This window comes from Archocentrus centrarchus, chromosome 15, assembly GCF_007364275.1.
Source record: "Archocentrus centrarchus isolate MPI-CPG fArcCen1 chromosome 15, fArcCen1, whole genome shotgun sequence".
Lineage (NCBI taxonomy): Eukaryota > Metazoa > Chordata > Actinopteri > Cichliformes > Cichlidae > Archocentrus > Archocentrus centrarchus.
Window position 1 is genome coordinate 29,981,534 of NC_044360.1, and position 16,396 is coordinate 29,997,929.

The window sequence follows — 16,396 nt, forward strand, 5'->3', positions numbered from 1 at the left end:
CATCAAAAAAAAATAAATAAATTATGCTTATTTTTGCAGTTCCCAATTTGGTGGGTGATTATTTGCCAACTTTTCTTTAGAATCTAAGATTACCTTTTACCTTCGTTCCTGGAACTATGACATTATGTTGCAGATTTTACCTTAATCCAGTCTTAAAACTTTAAATTTGTACTGTCCTTGAGAGTTTAAAATGCTTTTGACCTTTTCCCAAATTCCTGATATTTGTTACTGTTTAATCTATATTCTGCAATAAAACATAATTTCAGTGCATTTTGTTTTGTTAAATTTCCTGCAATTGCAGACATCATCTGCACACTTCCTGCATAGACAGCTAACAAGACAGTCACAGACTGGTGGCCATCTAACTGCATATGTCAAGCCACAGAAAGGCATTTAAATACACAGCTAAGGCTGTATAAAAACACCTACATGACTAAATTCACAGACCGCTAACTGCATACCTAAGAGGAAAGATAGAAAAACTACTCGGCTACAGAAAGATAGCTAATTCCACATATAAAGTCACAGAAAGAAAGTTAACACACAGCTGCATGTGTGCTTAAACATAACCTACCCACAATGTTGGGAAATATATATTATAAATAATGCTTACACTTAAAGCTTAATATAATGTGAAACTACACAATATGTAAAAATAACATTCAAGCATATTCAGTAACATTCAAGTAGAACAAGCAAAATGTGTTTTTAGAAGTGTTATGTTCATTATTCATATATGATTGAAATATTACAAGGTAAAATTTCTCATCATGTATAGGTAGCATATTAATGTAAGCTTTCACTGCTGTTTATCCGTGTGTCTTCAATAAAAAAAAAAATTTGGTCCAAAACTGATGAAACGTTCATTGGCCAAATTTTAAAATTTAAATCTCAGCAAATTTTTTGTCTATCGCAACGAAATTTGGTACTCAGGTAAAAGGATTTACTGTTGATAATTCATTGTTTTTTCTATTTTAAATTAAAATACTCACAATAATGCAAAGTAAACTACAAGCCCAACACAAAAATCACATACATATATGCAACTTATATCTCTGTAAATGTTTGTTTTTCTATTTTTCATTTAGTTTTTTAGAGGGTACATAAATAAATACATGAATAAAATATATCCAAATTATATATTTTTATCTGGTCTCATTTTTAAATAAAAATATAAAACCATATTTAAAAGCCAATAAAATACATTTTTAGTCTTTGTGATTTAGTAATTTATGATAAAGTATGACAACACTGGGTGACATCTATTGCAGTATAGTATCAGCACATAGTATCAGTGAAGTATGTGCTCTACAAAGTGCCCTTCTAGTTCTTATATAGTACTTTTCTACTCTACTTGAGCACTTAAAGTGCTTTATACAATACACCTTTTTCACCCATTCACACAAGCACTTTCTTCTATGGATAATAGCTTTCCATCTAACATTCATGTGATGCATTCACAGGAGCAGCCAGGCATCAAATCACCAACCTTCTGACTACCTGCTCTACCTCTTGAGCTAACGTCATCCGAAGTATCATCGGCTTATCTGAAAGTATGAGAATTTCAAGTGTAGACTCAACGTGTGATTGTCAGGCTCTCATAACAACCTTGGCTCTTTACTTTTAAAGACGTATCACTCCGATCAGGATGAATTAAATCAAATGCTGGGCTAATTTATTAGCACCACATATTGGGGAGCTGTGGAATTTTCTGCTACCACATATTTATATGACACAAACAGCAATAATGTGCAATGAGCTTACTTTACCTGAAAAGAACTCACCACTAATTAAGTTGTGTGATGCTACTTGCCCTGGATATAAAACTGTAAATAATAAACAAAAGTTGGTACAAGTTAACATCTTAAAAGAACATAGTTTGGATCCGGAGGAGGAGACTATGCTGTAGTCACGCGAGACTTTGTGAATCTCGGCAGTATCGTTAATGGCGGCGTGACTCTATCAGCAAACATTTGCGTGATTAGCCTTTTTTTTTTTTTTTTCGCCAATTTATAACTAGACAGGCTTAAAACCAAAAAATATAGGTAGTTTCTTAGCCTAACTTAAATTATTCTCAACAATCTGGAGGACGGTGAAGAGGACCTGGATAGTTTGCTGCGGTACATCGACGGGTGTTTTGAGCGAGTCGTCATGGGGAAAACAGACAAGACGCCGACTCCCTCCACCAGCAAAGCAACGCCGTCCACAAAAAGAAGCCGCCCAGAAGATTCCCCAGAGGCAACTTCGCCACCCACCACCAATATTGTGGACATTCTGGAGTCCATTAATAACAAATTGTCCAGCTTTGACGCCCGCTTGGCCCTGGTTGAAATCCTTCACAAGGAGTTTCAGGCCCTGCGGGAGTCAGTCGAGTTCAGCCAGCATCAGGTGGAAACACTGGCTGCTGAAAACGCTGTCCTCAGAGAGTCGGTGAATTCCCTCACCGAGGAAACGACCCGGCTCTCAAAAGAAAATAAGAAAATTAAAGAATCGATTATCGAGCTTCAGGCCCGCAGCATGAGAGAAAATCTTGTGTTTTCAGGTATCCCGGAGAAGGCAGAGGAGGACCCGGAGGCTACAGTGAAGGAATTTATCCAAACTCACCTGAAGCTCCCGGAGGACGCCGTGAAGACCATCGCCTTCCATAGAGTCCACCGCCTGGGAGGGAAGCGACCCGGAGCACGCAGACCCAGACCGATCGTGGCCAAATTCGAACACTTCAAAGAAAAAGAACTGGTGAAGAGCCGCGGCCGGGAGCTGAGAGGGACGGACTTCAGCGTCAACGACCAGTTTCCAAAGGAGATTCTGGAGCGACGCAAGGCTCTATTCCCTATCCGGAAGAAGCTCATGCAGGAAGGCTCCCGGGCTGTCATCGCCGTGGACAAACTGTATGTAAACGGACAGCTTTACCGAGACAAAAACACCACGCCATGGCTCTGCTGATCGATCAGGTGATCTGTGTCCATATTAACGTTCTTTTCTGAGTTTTTTTTTTTTCAACCATCTAAACAGTACCATTAAATAGTCTAAATCTGTCTAAGTAGTACCATTAACGCCGACGAGTCAGCATAGTACCGTGATCGTTTGTTTGTTTGTTTGTTCTGTTTTGTTTTCCCCTCATCTAATTTCATTCTTATGTCACTTAGGTCACTTTTTACACGTCTTTTTTCTTTCTGCACTCAGCAATATGTCTACGTCACTTACAATGCTACAGTTTACTACACTAACATACAGCGCAGATGCACACACACCAACATACAGCGCACATACACACGCACACATCAATATAAAGGGCACACGCCAACATACAGAACATATGTACACACACACACACATCCTTAGTGAGCACACAACAGTCCATCAGTTAGTTTAAATATGAGCACACTCAGATTTGTCTCATGGAATGTGCACGGGGCTGGTTCGAGGGAAAAGAGACTAAAAATTTTTAATCGGTTAAAAGACTTAAAAGCAGATGTTGTTTTTCTACAGGAGACACATGTGTCCAAAACATCTGTGCTCACTCTTTCCTCTCCACAGTTCCCTCACACGTACTCAGCCTGCTATAACTCCAAACAAAGAGGTGTAGCTATATTGATTAACAAGAAGATAAACTTTAACATTAGCAACAGTACAATAGACCCTGAAGGTAGATTTGTAATACTTAATTTATCTATACAGAATACAGATTTATGTATTGCTAGTATATATGGACCAAATGTTGATGACCCCTCCTTCTTTCATGCTTTGTTCACTTCACTCTCAGATCACTCTGACACCACACTTGTAATAGGAGGAGACTTCAACCTGGTACTTAATGCAGATATTGACAGGCTCAGTACAGCAGTGAGTCAGAGGAACTGGCAGTCTGCAGACATTCTTAAACAGTACATGAAGGATTTTGGACTTTGCGATGCTTGGCGTTCACATCACCCTACTTTGAGAGATTATAGTTATTTCTCACCAGTACACAAATCTCATTCCCGCTTAGATTACTTTTTAGTTAGCAGCTCCATAATGATGGATATCACAGACACTCAGATTCACCCTATCACTATTAGCGATCATGCACCGGTGTCTATATCTCTGACACAGAAAAGAGTCACACCACCAATCAGGAACTGGAGATTTAATACATCATTACTTAAAGAAGAAGATTTTATTAATTATTTCAAAAAGGAATGGTCAGCATACTTAGAATATAATGATATTCCAGGAATTTCACCATGTGTTCTTTGGGAAGCAGGAAAGGCAGTAATGCGGGGCAAAATAATATCTTACTGCTCGCATAGGAAAAATAAAGAAAAAGCACTTGTGTTAGAATTAGAACAAAAAATTAAATCTTTAGAAACTGCCTATGCCGCTTCACCACAAGAACATACAATTATCAGCCTGAGGAAACTGAAACTGGAGCTAAATGAAATAATTGATAAAAGGACACAATTTATGTTGCAGAGGCTGCGTTTGGAAAACTTTGAGCATGGAAATAAATCTGGAAAATTCCTGGCCAAGCAATTAAAACTGAATAAAGAAAAAACAGCTATTTTTTCTATTAAAGACTCGACTGGTATTATTACTCATGACCCACAACAAATAAATAACTCTTTCAGAGACTTCTATGAAGCCTTATATTCACCACAGATTAACCCATCTGATACTGAAATTGAAGAATTTCTTAATAATATAAATCTACCAAAACTAAATGACAGCCAGGCTGCAGCTCTGGAATTACCTCTTTCATTGTCTGAACTTAGTGAAGCCCTACAGCATCTCCCAAATAATAAAGCCCCAGGCCCAGATGGTTTTCCAGCCGAGTTTTATAAAGAATTTTGGTCTGAGCTAGCTCCCATTTTTTTCAGAATGGTAACTCAGATTCAGAATGACCACATCTTATCTCCAACCTTAAACTCTGCTAACATTAGCCTGCTTCTTAAACCAGGCAAAGACCCCACACTCCCATCCAGCTACAGGCCAATCTCTCTCATTAATGTAGATCTTAAAATAATTTGCAAAGCCCTTGCCAAAAGATTAGAAAGTATTACTCCATTTATTGTACATCCAGATCAAACAGGCTTTATCAAGGGTCGGCACTCAGCCAATAATACACGTCGACTGATAAATATAATAGACTATTGTTCTATTAACAAATTAGAGACGACAATCGTGTCTTTAGATGCAGAGAAGGCATTTGATCGGGTAAATTGGAAATTCTTACTAGCAGTTCTGCAAAAATTTGGATTCGGTTCATCCTTTATAAACTGGATCAGAACACTACACAGCTCTCCGAATGCGCGTGTTAGGACAAATGATCTCATTTCACAAAGTTTCAGTCTGCAGAGGGGCACTAGGCAGGGCTGCCCACTCTCTCCCTCTCTTTTTGTAATTTTCATTGAGCCGCTAGCAGCAGCAATCCGTCAAAATGTAAATATTAAAGGGATTCAAACTGAAAATATGGACCATAAACTTAGCCTTTATGCTGATGATGTATTACTTTTCCTTGGGAATTCACAAGGCTCTCTTTTGAAGACTATCACACTGATAGATAAGTTCTCATCTATATCTGATTACTCTATCAATTGGAGTAAATCAACAGTTTTGCCTCTGAATTGTAATTTCCAGAGAACCTCTAGGACCCCACTAAAGTCAGGAAATATTAGATATTTAGGCATAAATTTTTCCGCCAGGCTCTCAGACTTGGTACGATTAAATCATATCCCCTTATTAAAAACAATAGAGGATGATCTCACACGTTGGAACAGTTTACCTATATCACTCATGGGGAGAGTTGCTGCCATTAAAATGATGGTTTTACCAAAAATTAATTATCTATTTTCACTGATCCCTAATAAACCTACTCTTCCTTGGTTTAAGTCACTAGATTCAAACATCTCAAAATTTTTATGGAAAAACAAACCGTCAAGAATAAGCTTAAAAACTTTACAAAAGCCAAAACACAGTGGAGGTCTAGAATTACCAAACTTTTATTACTATTTCTTAAGCAGTAGATTGCAGTATATTTCAAAGTGGATCAAATCCAATTCATTAGACAACCCATGGCTGGATCTAGAACAGGCGTTTTGTGGAAAAATAAAAATCTCAGATTTACCTTTCATTAGTTCCAGTATTAAACATCATAACTGCTATAAAGTCCTTAGTATAAATACCTCTCTGACAGCCTGGTGGGAATTTTTAAAAATAACTAAGTCTTCACTCATCCCCTGTAAACTAACACCCATTTGGAACAATCCAGATATTTGTCAGAAAAAGAAAATGCTGAATTTTCCGTTATGGCGTGATAAGGGTATAAATAACTTAGAACATATTATCCAAGATGGAAATTTTATCACGTTCCAAGAACTTATATCAAAATATAGAATTGGCAACGGTAGATTTCTGGAATATCAACAAGTTAAGTCCGTCCTACAGGGAAGATTTAACCTTAATCAATTGAATCTAGAAATGCCTACTTGGGTAACAGAATTTCTTAACCTCTGTACCCCAAAATTGTTATCAAAATTATATAAATTATTAATAAAAACTGATGATTCAGTTTCCCTCCCAATTACAAAATGGGAGCGTGATCTTTCTGTCAACCTGGATCAAAATTTATGGACAGAAATATGTTTAAATATCTTCAAAATGACTAAAAGACCCCAAATACAACTTGTACAATATAAGATTCTCCATAGAACATACTACACTGGACAAAGGATGTTCCAAATGGGCCTTACACACTCAAACATATGCACCCACTGTACAAGCAATTCAGAGGATAATCATCTACACGCTCTGTGGTCTTGTGTACCAGTTAAGAGATTTTGGCAGAGGATTTGTGAAGATCTATCCACATGGTTTAGCTGTCATATCCCAACTTCCCCCAGACTATGCATCTTAGGTGATGTCAGTGAATTAATTATGGAGTTAAATATATCACACATAGTTCTTACTGCCTTGTGCATCGCTAAGAAGATGATCCTCATGAACTGGAAGACAAAAAATAAACTATGTATTACTCAGTACAGAAATTTATTAGTAGATCATGTTAGTTTAGAGAGAATGTCTGCTTCTTCTAAAAACAAATTGGAGGAATTTGACTCTCTTTGGTTCCCACTGCTCAGCTCCATTACTTAGTGGGGGTGGTGGGCTGCGGGCTCTGCTCCTGATGTGCTTTGTGGGGGGGTGGGGGGGGACTCCGGGGGCCTGGGTAGCTGGTAGCCTCCTGAGGCTGGGGTCCTGGGGCGACCTTCTGGTGATGTCTGTGTGCCTGTCCTGGTTGATGGTGGTGGGGGCTTGGATGGTGCTGCCTTCGGTCCTGGGGTGTGGGCGGGGTGCTTGGGGGGGTGGTGCCGGCCCTCGGTCGGTTGGCTGGTCTTCCCTGTATGGCTTGGGGGCTGGGGCCCCGGCACTGGGGCCGCGCCGGCTCCCGGTGGGCCCCCCCTGGCGCGGGGGGGGCCTCTGCTGTCCCGGCCGCGCCGCCGGGTGGGGTGGGTTGGCCTGACGTCGGGATGTCCGGTCTACGCTTTTGGGGCCCTGGGGTGCCTGCATTGCAGGGGGGTGGGGTGGGGGATGGGGCCGCGGTGGGGTGGTTGGGGGGGACTGGGCACTGCATTTCCATGCCCAGGCCAGTATGTCCTGTCGCCTGTTTGTGTCTATTGTTGAGTGAATGGGCATCTAGGAGGAGCGGGCCGCCCTCTGCGGTGGGGGCGAGGGCGCCAACCTCGGGTGCTGCAGTGCTCCGGGATGCTGTCACCGCGGCCCCGGGCTCACCTCCCCCTGCCCTGTGCTGGGGTGTGGGAGGTCGGGGTGCCTATTGAGCCAGCGGACAGCTGGCTCTCTTCTTCCAGGATTCCTGGTCATATGCCCCCCCCCCCTCCCCCTCCCCATACACAAACACACACACACACACACACACAGAATACACATCACTCACAGATGTAGGATGGAGAGGCCACGTGGAGAGCTGCACCACCACTTGCCTCTCCGTTTTAATTGCACTTTAGTCATTATAACTCACAACACATACACACTTAAGCCCTGATACACATAGGACCTTTGGGGCAGGCATGTTACTCAGAGGTTGATGAGATGGGCCGCTGAGGTGGCCCCACTCGGATCCTCGTCACTGTCTGTCTCCAAATTTTATTTGCACTTTAGACATGGAGGGTTTTGGGGGGGCAGTGTGGGCAAGCGCTGACGACCAACAGTTGGCGCTTGTGGCATAACTGTCCCCTCAATTTTAACTGCACCCTATACACCTCATTCACTCACAAACATTAACACATAGACCTACAAGTTGGGGAGGAGGAGGGGTGGATGGGTCATCTTACACCCCGATTTCTTGCGTCTCGCCCGGGGTAGGGGTCGGGTGGTTCCTTGGGGACCGGGCTGGTGGCGTCCTGGGGTCGCTGTTGGCCCTGGGGTGGTTTCCACTTGCCCCGCCTTCAGAGGGTGGGTAGCTATGGATGAATGTGTGTCTTTGTGTATTTGTCACTGTCTCCGTGAGTATGGGTGGGTGAGTGAATGTGTATGTATGGCATATCTGTGTGTGGGTAAGTATGTATGGGCATGTATGAGTATCTGTGTATAAATGTGTACACGGGTGTCTGGGTGTGTTTGTATGTATGGCTGGACCTGGGTCTGGGCCTTGTGCCTTGCCTCCTGGCCGCTCCTTGCTGGTTGCCTCCTCCCCCCTACCCCCCTGGGATGGGGGTGCCTCGGGGTTCCTGGGTGGGGCTGGGTGTTCTGGCGTGGGTGCTGGCCTGCCCCCCTTGGGGGTGCGGTGCGGGGCTGCGTTGGCTTCTTCGGCGTGGGGGGGGGCTCTGTGGAGGGTCGGGCGGTCCTTGGGTGCCGTGGGCCCGGGAGCCCTGCCGCCGGCCAGTGCAGGGGGCTGGCCGCTGGGGGGGGGCTGGCTTCTCATCGCCTTGGGTTCCCTGGAGCCCTCGCTCCTCGACTGGGGGGGCTCCGTCTGAGACCACCCTCTCCCGTCTGCTGGGGTAGGTGTGCGGTTGTCTTTGGACTGAGTGGCCGGGGGTCTTCCTGGCTCTTGGTGGGCTGCTGGTGGCCTGGGGTTCCGGGGGCTTTCCGTACCTGCCTCTGGCTTCTGATGGGTGGAGCTGCAGCGTTTTGCCCTCATTGGTAAGTACGTTCCATGACACAGACACAAACATGACACAGACACAAACGCCCACTCAATCACAACTCAACAAAATTGTTGGTGTGCGTAACATGCTTTGTTAGTTTTGTTTTTCACACACAAATTTATTTTTGCAAGTATTGATAGTATTTTTTTATATGTTAAAGTGATGAAGTATCTGATTAATAGACTTGTGCTCTTTCCCCTTTTTTTTTTTTTGCTCCCTTTCTCTCTCCCTTTTTCTTCTCTTTATTTTCCTCTTCTTCAGCCTGTCAGCTCTGGCTATTACATAGTATGTGGAAAAATAACTCAGATAAAAAAAATAAAGGGTTAAAACATCAACAAGAAGAGCCTATTGAGAACCTATAGAGCTCATCTTGAAATAGCAAATATGTTTGGCACAACAACGCATTCAGATCACAGTTCTGCTTGCGAGATCTACCAGACATGACAGGCTTTAAAAAAAAAAAAAAAAAAAAAAAGAACATAGTTTTCATTATTCATTGCTTCCTGAATGTTGTTCTGGTCTGTTTCTCACGCTTGCCTTTGTCTGTTCAAGTTTTTCCTTTACTTTCATTTTTCAAACCGCCACAAGAAAAGAATGCAGTAGTTCCAGACGACTGAATCCAGCTTGGCTAGTCTGAATCAACCAGGGGCCTGTTCCAGGAAGCAGGTTTAGCTAACAGCTCTGGGTTTGTTAACTCTAAAATGAGCAGAACTTGGGTTTTCTGTTCCAGAAAGGCTAACACTAACTCTGAGTCAGTTACCGAGGTAACACACTCTGTGACCCTAACCTGCTCGCTGGCAGATTTTATCCAACAAGCTCTGTCTCTCTCTGTCCCCTGCTGCTGCACCTGAACCACCTGTCACAAACAGAGAATCTTCTTTTCCTTAAGCATCTGCTGAGATAGCACCCCCAGTATCATCCCACACAGCCAGGTTTCACACACACACACACCCCCAACTCATATCACAGAAATACAGGGGAAGCCTGAGGAACTCCATATTTGGAACATATCTGTCATAAAGCTTTGCTGAAATACAGTCATGGGGTTACAAAAGTCATGTGAAGCAGATAAGGCCTGCGTCTCAGCAAGGCGACAAATGCATACAGACTCCAGATATAATGAGCCTTTTCCACACAGTAATCTAAAAACATACAGTGCTCATTAACTCAGTGTGTGTGACTACTATGCTTTTTTATTACATAATATAAAAATAGTGCCAGTATATCTCAGTATTAAGGTGAAGAGAGTATACATTAGTGTGAAGGTGATGAAATAAAAAAATTCCAACAGTTAGTTCATTATTTTTAATGTACATAACATGAAGCTTCTACAATCGTTCACTTATCAACAGGCTAAGGCTAAGGCTAAGGCTATTTACTGTAGATACTGTAGCATCACTGTTACATCACACTGATCTGGATGAAGCTTTAATCGCAAAACACACTTTGGATTGAAAATGTCCGGATCTTAGAGATGATGTGAATGTTTGAGTGAAGATGATGCTGAAATGATTTGAAGACTTGAAAACTGTACTAAATGTATTTAAAGTAACTTAAATGATGTCATTTTGATAGTTATAAATTGAGATGTGACAAATGTTCACTATGCTCTGTACATGAACCTGTTCTTGTCACATCATCAGCCTTGATTTTATTACAATGAGAAAAATATTGCTGACATTATAACTAGTCTGTGTTGTTTTGTTTTTGTGTTAGAAAGAAGTTCAATAAACAGGATAAACACCTTGCAGGGTGAAGAACTGTGTGGGTGTGTCTAATAACTTGTGATGTGACACTGTCGTTAACTTATAAATAGGAAGACTTAGTGTGGAGCAGCAGTTGTGCAGTTCCTCTGTAGAGTTTGCAATGACAGCACAGGTTATGTTCACACTCTTAACTCTTTTTCTGGTGTCATTCTGCACTGGACAGGACTTTTGTCTGAGCAAAAAATGTCCCCAGTGCACTGTGGTTGAGACACACCCGGTAGGTTTTGGAACAACTCAGAAATACCATTTGTGTTCTTATCGTCACAGTCGTGTTTTAATGTTTGTGCTTCTTTTGTGTGCAGGAGTTTGAGTTGCGCTTGTGTGGTCCCACCGACTGGATTACTACCAAGATTGCCAGCACTAGCAGCAGTGATGTCCTAGCTGCAAATTCACGGCTGAAGGATTACACCAAGAGACAGATTAAAGCAGGTACATCAGGGACTGAAAGTGCAAGTGTATAATGTAGTTTGGTTTGATTGCTGACTGCTAAACAAAAAGAACAACAGGTATGACATCAGTGCACAGGAATTCTGACAAAAGCTAAAAACAAATTATAGGTACCACTTCTCACTGCAAGGTAAGCGAAGCAAATAAAGACAAGATCTCACTAAATGTGTGCCACATTATTGAACGTGAATGTGACCACATTTCTAGGGTCCTGTATTTTCCAGTTAAATATTCAGTTAACATATCTTACTCCTTTCCATTATATTCGAGTCATATTTGACCCAAATGAAGTTAGAATATGCTCTAAATAACTGCAATCATTCCTGGGGAATAGAAATCTTTTTTGACAAGTCCCCAAAATATCTCACATCATATGAATCATATGCAGACTTGGACACATGATTTTAAGGTAGCTGTTGTGTGCTTTATAGCATAACAGTCTGGGAACAAAGGGCTCACTCCTTCTTGACTAAGAACAAATTGGCAGAGTTTGGAATGACAAGGCATTAAAAATTAAGAAAATCTATATTTAAGAAATCAGTACATTCTTAGAGAAGTTGTTTAATGTAGGTTTTTAGAGTTTCCTCTTGTTTCACAGGTTTTACATTTATAAAGTGTAAGCTTGCTTAGGTTTGCCATAATGATTCTTTGTTTTTCTTTTTTCATTTTATTGTGAAAAACAAAAGTGAGACTATTTACATAACAGGGAGTCTTTTATTTTGTACAACTTTTACCTTAGTGAATATGTAATGCAGTCTAACAATAAATGCCACCAGCTTGAATTTGTATTTCTTCTGAGTGTTACCTCCTCTCTACATAAGCCTTTATTTATGAAATCTTGTTGACAGTTGAAAGTTGACTTGTTAAAATCTTTGACAGGTTTTATTCTCAAGAAATTGGTGAATTTGAAATATATATATATATATATATATATATATATATATATATATATATATATATATATATATATATATATATATATATATATATATATCAAATTTCTTGAATTTGTATTAGTATATTCTTCCAGGAATGTTTTAGTTCATCCTTAAAAAAACAACTGTATTTCTGTATTCCCACACATACTTGGTAAATGTGTCTTAAAGTATTTTTCACTGTTCGTCTCTTGCAGGTTATGACATCCCCACTGACAGTTGGCCTGTACTGGTCACTGTCACAGACAGTGAAGTTGATCCTAAATATTCCTTGTCCTGGTTTCTTCCTCCTGGTGCCAAAAAGCCTGAAAACTCTGATCCCTTGGTCCAACTGGAAAGTAAACCTGAAGTCCGCATTTATGTGAGGTGAGGAATGGGCCTATTTTGCATTTGTTTTCTCCAGGAAAAAAAAAAGAGAGACTTTAACAGCAATTACCACCTTTTACATTGCTAACCAGAATTTGGGGGTCAAAAACAGTTATAACTGTGAAGTTATAACAGCTAATACACACAAACCTAAATCTCTTTAGGCTTTGACCAGTCTGAAAGAATTTTGTTCTGTTATCTGCTCTTAGGGCTTTCGGCGGTTTTCCAAGCCTCGAGAATGGCCGAGAAAATGCAAAGCAGCTTCGTGAGGCCCTGAATATGGCTGGGAAAACCTTTGATCCTGACAATTACAGTGGAGCTGGCTATGAATCATATTTCTCTCTTACTCACCACAATGAAATCTGGATCAATGCTGCCTGATGACAGCTGATGTCACGAGCTGTAAATCTTTTTGTCATGTGATCATGGTGGGTTTTCTATAGCTATGCTTTTTTTTGTTGCACTTATCAAAGTACCAGTAAATTAGTAGAGCAGTTAAAAAAACAAGCACTTTTTGTATACGTTGCACCAGCAGGTGTTCTATTCTACCTTAGAGCAGTTCTACTGGCATGAACAGAGGACGGTGCATGCTATATGTCACTCTCCACCTTAACTTTTAAGGTAACAGTAATGACAGTTTTCTGCTCCAAACATATTTACTGCAAATCAAAGCATGACAAATGTGTCCTGAAACTGCTCTGGTGTTTTGTCTTTGGCATGCCATGAATAGAATCTTTATCACATCAGTCAGTCTTGGAGGAAAGCCCCTGCAGGTCTTTTACACAAAAATGCAGTTAGACATCTTTGTGCCTTTGTGCAAATGCTGACACAGGGCACAGGGCCTCCCAGTCCTATGCCCACATCAGTTTCCCACTTGCCTTTTACTTTGTCAGAATTATCTACATTTTTTTGTTTGTTTTTAGGAGCGTGATACTGTCATGTGTTATTGTAAGACTAATTTCACTTTAATCCATTGAAGGGTAAGGTTTATCAACTGATTATTAAGAGGTAAAATATAGAAACAGCTTTTATATTTGATCTGTTAATTGTGCTTTCAAAATACCTGGCCTGTTACTCTAATCTATATGTGCAATAAAAATGTATAAAAACCATAAAATGGAGTGGACACTCCATTCTGCCTTAGTAATCTGTAAGTAGCAGGACTTGTAAACATATAGTTATAGTCATAGAAAAGCATCTAACACAGTCAGAGTTATAGAAAGATGGCAGACCATAAAGCTACACTCAGAGAAACACGGCTAACTGCACATTTGAAATCAAATTTAAAAAAAAACATCTACATTGCTGACAATAAAGATGGTTAACTGCATGTTGAGAGAAACTCTCTGGAGGCTGACGACCGTGAAGGACACCCTCAGGAGGCTGACGGAGGTAATAGGACACCTCTGGTGACTTGGCTGTAAGCTGGCAATGGGAACCTTCTGGAGGCCTGTGTCAGCAAAGGCAACAGGATGCCTCAGGTGATTTGACTGACTTAACCTTAATAGTTACTTACTTCGTCCAAACAATCAGCATACCTGTTACACTCCATTCCTCAAAGAAGACTGTAATCTGTGTGTCACATTGGCACGCAGTCAGTCTGTGGGAGCAAGAATTCTGGCTGGGTTGTAGGAGATCAAATGAGTATTTGACTCAGTGACATGCAAATCAATTTATAGCTTTTATGTGATGTCAATTTTTTTCTAGATTTTTGGTTGATATTTGTCTCTCTTCATTAAAATGTAACTAGTATAAACATTAGAGACTGTTTATTTCTTTGCAAGTGAGCAGGCATACAAATTCAGCAGCGGATCAAATAATTGTTTTCCCCCACTTTGTTATTTTTATATAAAAGAGAAAATTCTGATAACTGAAAATAGACACTGGACTTGATGAAGACAGTGAGCAATTCTATATAGAGCTTCAGAAAATGTATAAAAGGAAGTCACAGTGTCATCACTGTGGTGTTATGTTTCAAAACAAACTTTTCATACACAGTAACACCAGTGATACAACTCCAGAGAACCATTACTTATTATTATTATTATTATTATTATTATTATGCATGACTGTACACATTCCTGTATGCTATGCGTAGTTACTGAAGACAGAAAAAAGCCTGATGATAAAATTGAATTGGCTAGAGCCCACCAAACATTTGTGCTCATGTATTGTAATTTCATGGTGCAGGCATGTAAGCAGGCCTACATACAGTGGGTACGGAAAGTATTCAGACCCCTTTAAATTTTTCACTCTTTGTTTCATTGCAGCCACTTGCTAAAATCAAAAAAGTTCATTTCATTCCTCATTAATGTACATTCAGCACACCATCTTACCAGAAAAAAACAGAAATGTAGAAATTTTTGCAAATTTATTAAAAAAAAGGGTCATTGTCTTGTTGGAAGGTGAACCTTTGGCCCAGTCTGAGGGCCCTGCAGCTGAAAAACACCCCCGTAGCATGATGCTGCAACCACCATGTTTCACTGTTGGAGATGTATTGGGCAGGTGATGAGCAGTGCCTGGTTTTCTCCACACGTACTGTTTAGAATTAACACCAAAATGTTCAATCTTCATCTCATCAGACCAGAGAATCTTATTTCTCATAGTCTGGGAGTCCATCGTGTGTTTTTTTGGCAAACTCTATGCGGGCTTTCATATGCCTTGCATTGAGGAGAGGCTTCCTTTGGGCCACTCTGCCATAAAACCCCGACTGGTGGAGGGCTGCAGTGATGGTTGACTTTGTGGAACTTTCTCCCATCTCTCTACTACATCTCTGGAGCTCAGCCACAGCGATCTTTGGGTTCGTCTTTACCTCTCTCACCAAGGCTCTTCTCCCACGATTGCTCAGTTTGGCTGGATGGCCAGGTCTAGGAAGAGTTCTGGTCATCCAAAGTTCTTCCATTTAAGGATTATGGAGGCCACTGTGCTCTTAGGAACTTTGAGTGCTGCAGAAATCCTTTCGTAACCTTGGCCAGATCTGTTCCTTGCCACAATTCTGTCTCTGAGCTCCTCAGGCAGTTCCTTCGACCTCATGATTCTCATTTGCTCTGACATGCACTGTGAGCTGTGAGGTCTTACAGGTGTGTGCCTTTCCTAATCAAGTCCAATCAGTTTAATTAAACACAGCTGGACTCCAATGAAAGAGTAGAACCATCTCAAGGAGGATCAGAAGAAATGGACAGCATGTGCGTTAAATATGAGTGTCACAGCAAAGAGTCTGAATACTTATGACCATGTCATATTTCAGTTTTTCTTTTTTAATAAATTTGCAAAAATTTCTACATTTCTGTTTTGTTTTTTTTATCAAGATAGGGTGCTGAGTGAACATTAATGAGAAATAAAATGAACTTTTTTGATTTTAGCAAATGGCTGCAATAAAACAAAGTGAAAAATTTAAAAGAGGTCTGAATACTTTCTGTACCCACTGTAACTAAGGAAAAAATCATTAACGCGGGTGTTATATTTTCTACATCTGTGAGGTTCCAAAAGTTCATTTGGTTTCAAATGATGTAAATTGCATCATCATACAGTGAAGCTGTACCACACACCCACACAGTTCTTCTCTGTCTATGCTGAATCGTCCTCAAGGCAATACACTACAATGCTTCAATTTCATGCATCCTAATGTGGACTCCTAGAGCACTTGTTTAATAACATCTGTAAAAATCTCACTGGCTGAAATACTGACAAGACCTATTAAAAGTCCTCCAACTGCACTATGTCAGTCAGATGAGCCAAAATTTTT

At 40.8% G+C, this 16,396-nt stretch overlaps 1 protein-coding gene across 1 annotated transcript; it reads left to right on the top strand.

Moving 5' to 3' along the window:
* Window positions 1-10,964: 10,964 nt before the first annotated feature.
* Window positions 10,965-13,768, top strand: soul2 (heme-binding protein soul2). The gene is made up of 4 exons (XM_030748523.1): window positions 10,965-11,120; window positions 11,206-11,332; window positions 12,483-12,651; window positions 12,861-13,768. Exons 1-4 carry the CDS (start codon window positions 11,004-11,006, stop codon window positions 13,030-13,032), a joined length of 585 nt encoding a protein of 194 aa, XP_030604383.1. The 5' UTR covers window positions 10,965-11,003; the 3' UTR covers window positions 13,033-13,768.
* The last annotated feature ends 2,628 nt before the right edge of the window (window positions 13,769-16,396 follow it).

Bases quoted from the DNA above. Each gene is read 5' to 3' on its own strand.
- soul2 (XM_030748523.1), top strand. From the start codon at position 11,004: ATGACAGCACAGGTTATGTTCACACTCTTAACTCTTTTTCTGGTGTCA. The intron at 11,121-11,205 runs GTAGGTTTTGGA...TTTTGTGTGCAG, and splicing joins CTGTGGTTGAGACACACCCG to GAGTTTGAGTTGCGCTTGTG. The intron at 11,333-12,482 runs GTACATCAGGGA...CGTCTCTTGCAG, and splicing joins CAAGAGACAGATTAAAGCAG to GTTATGACATCCCCACTGAC.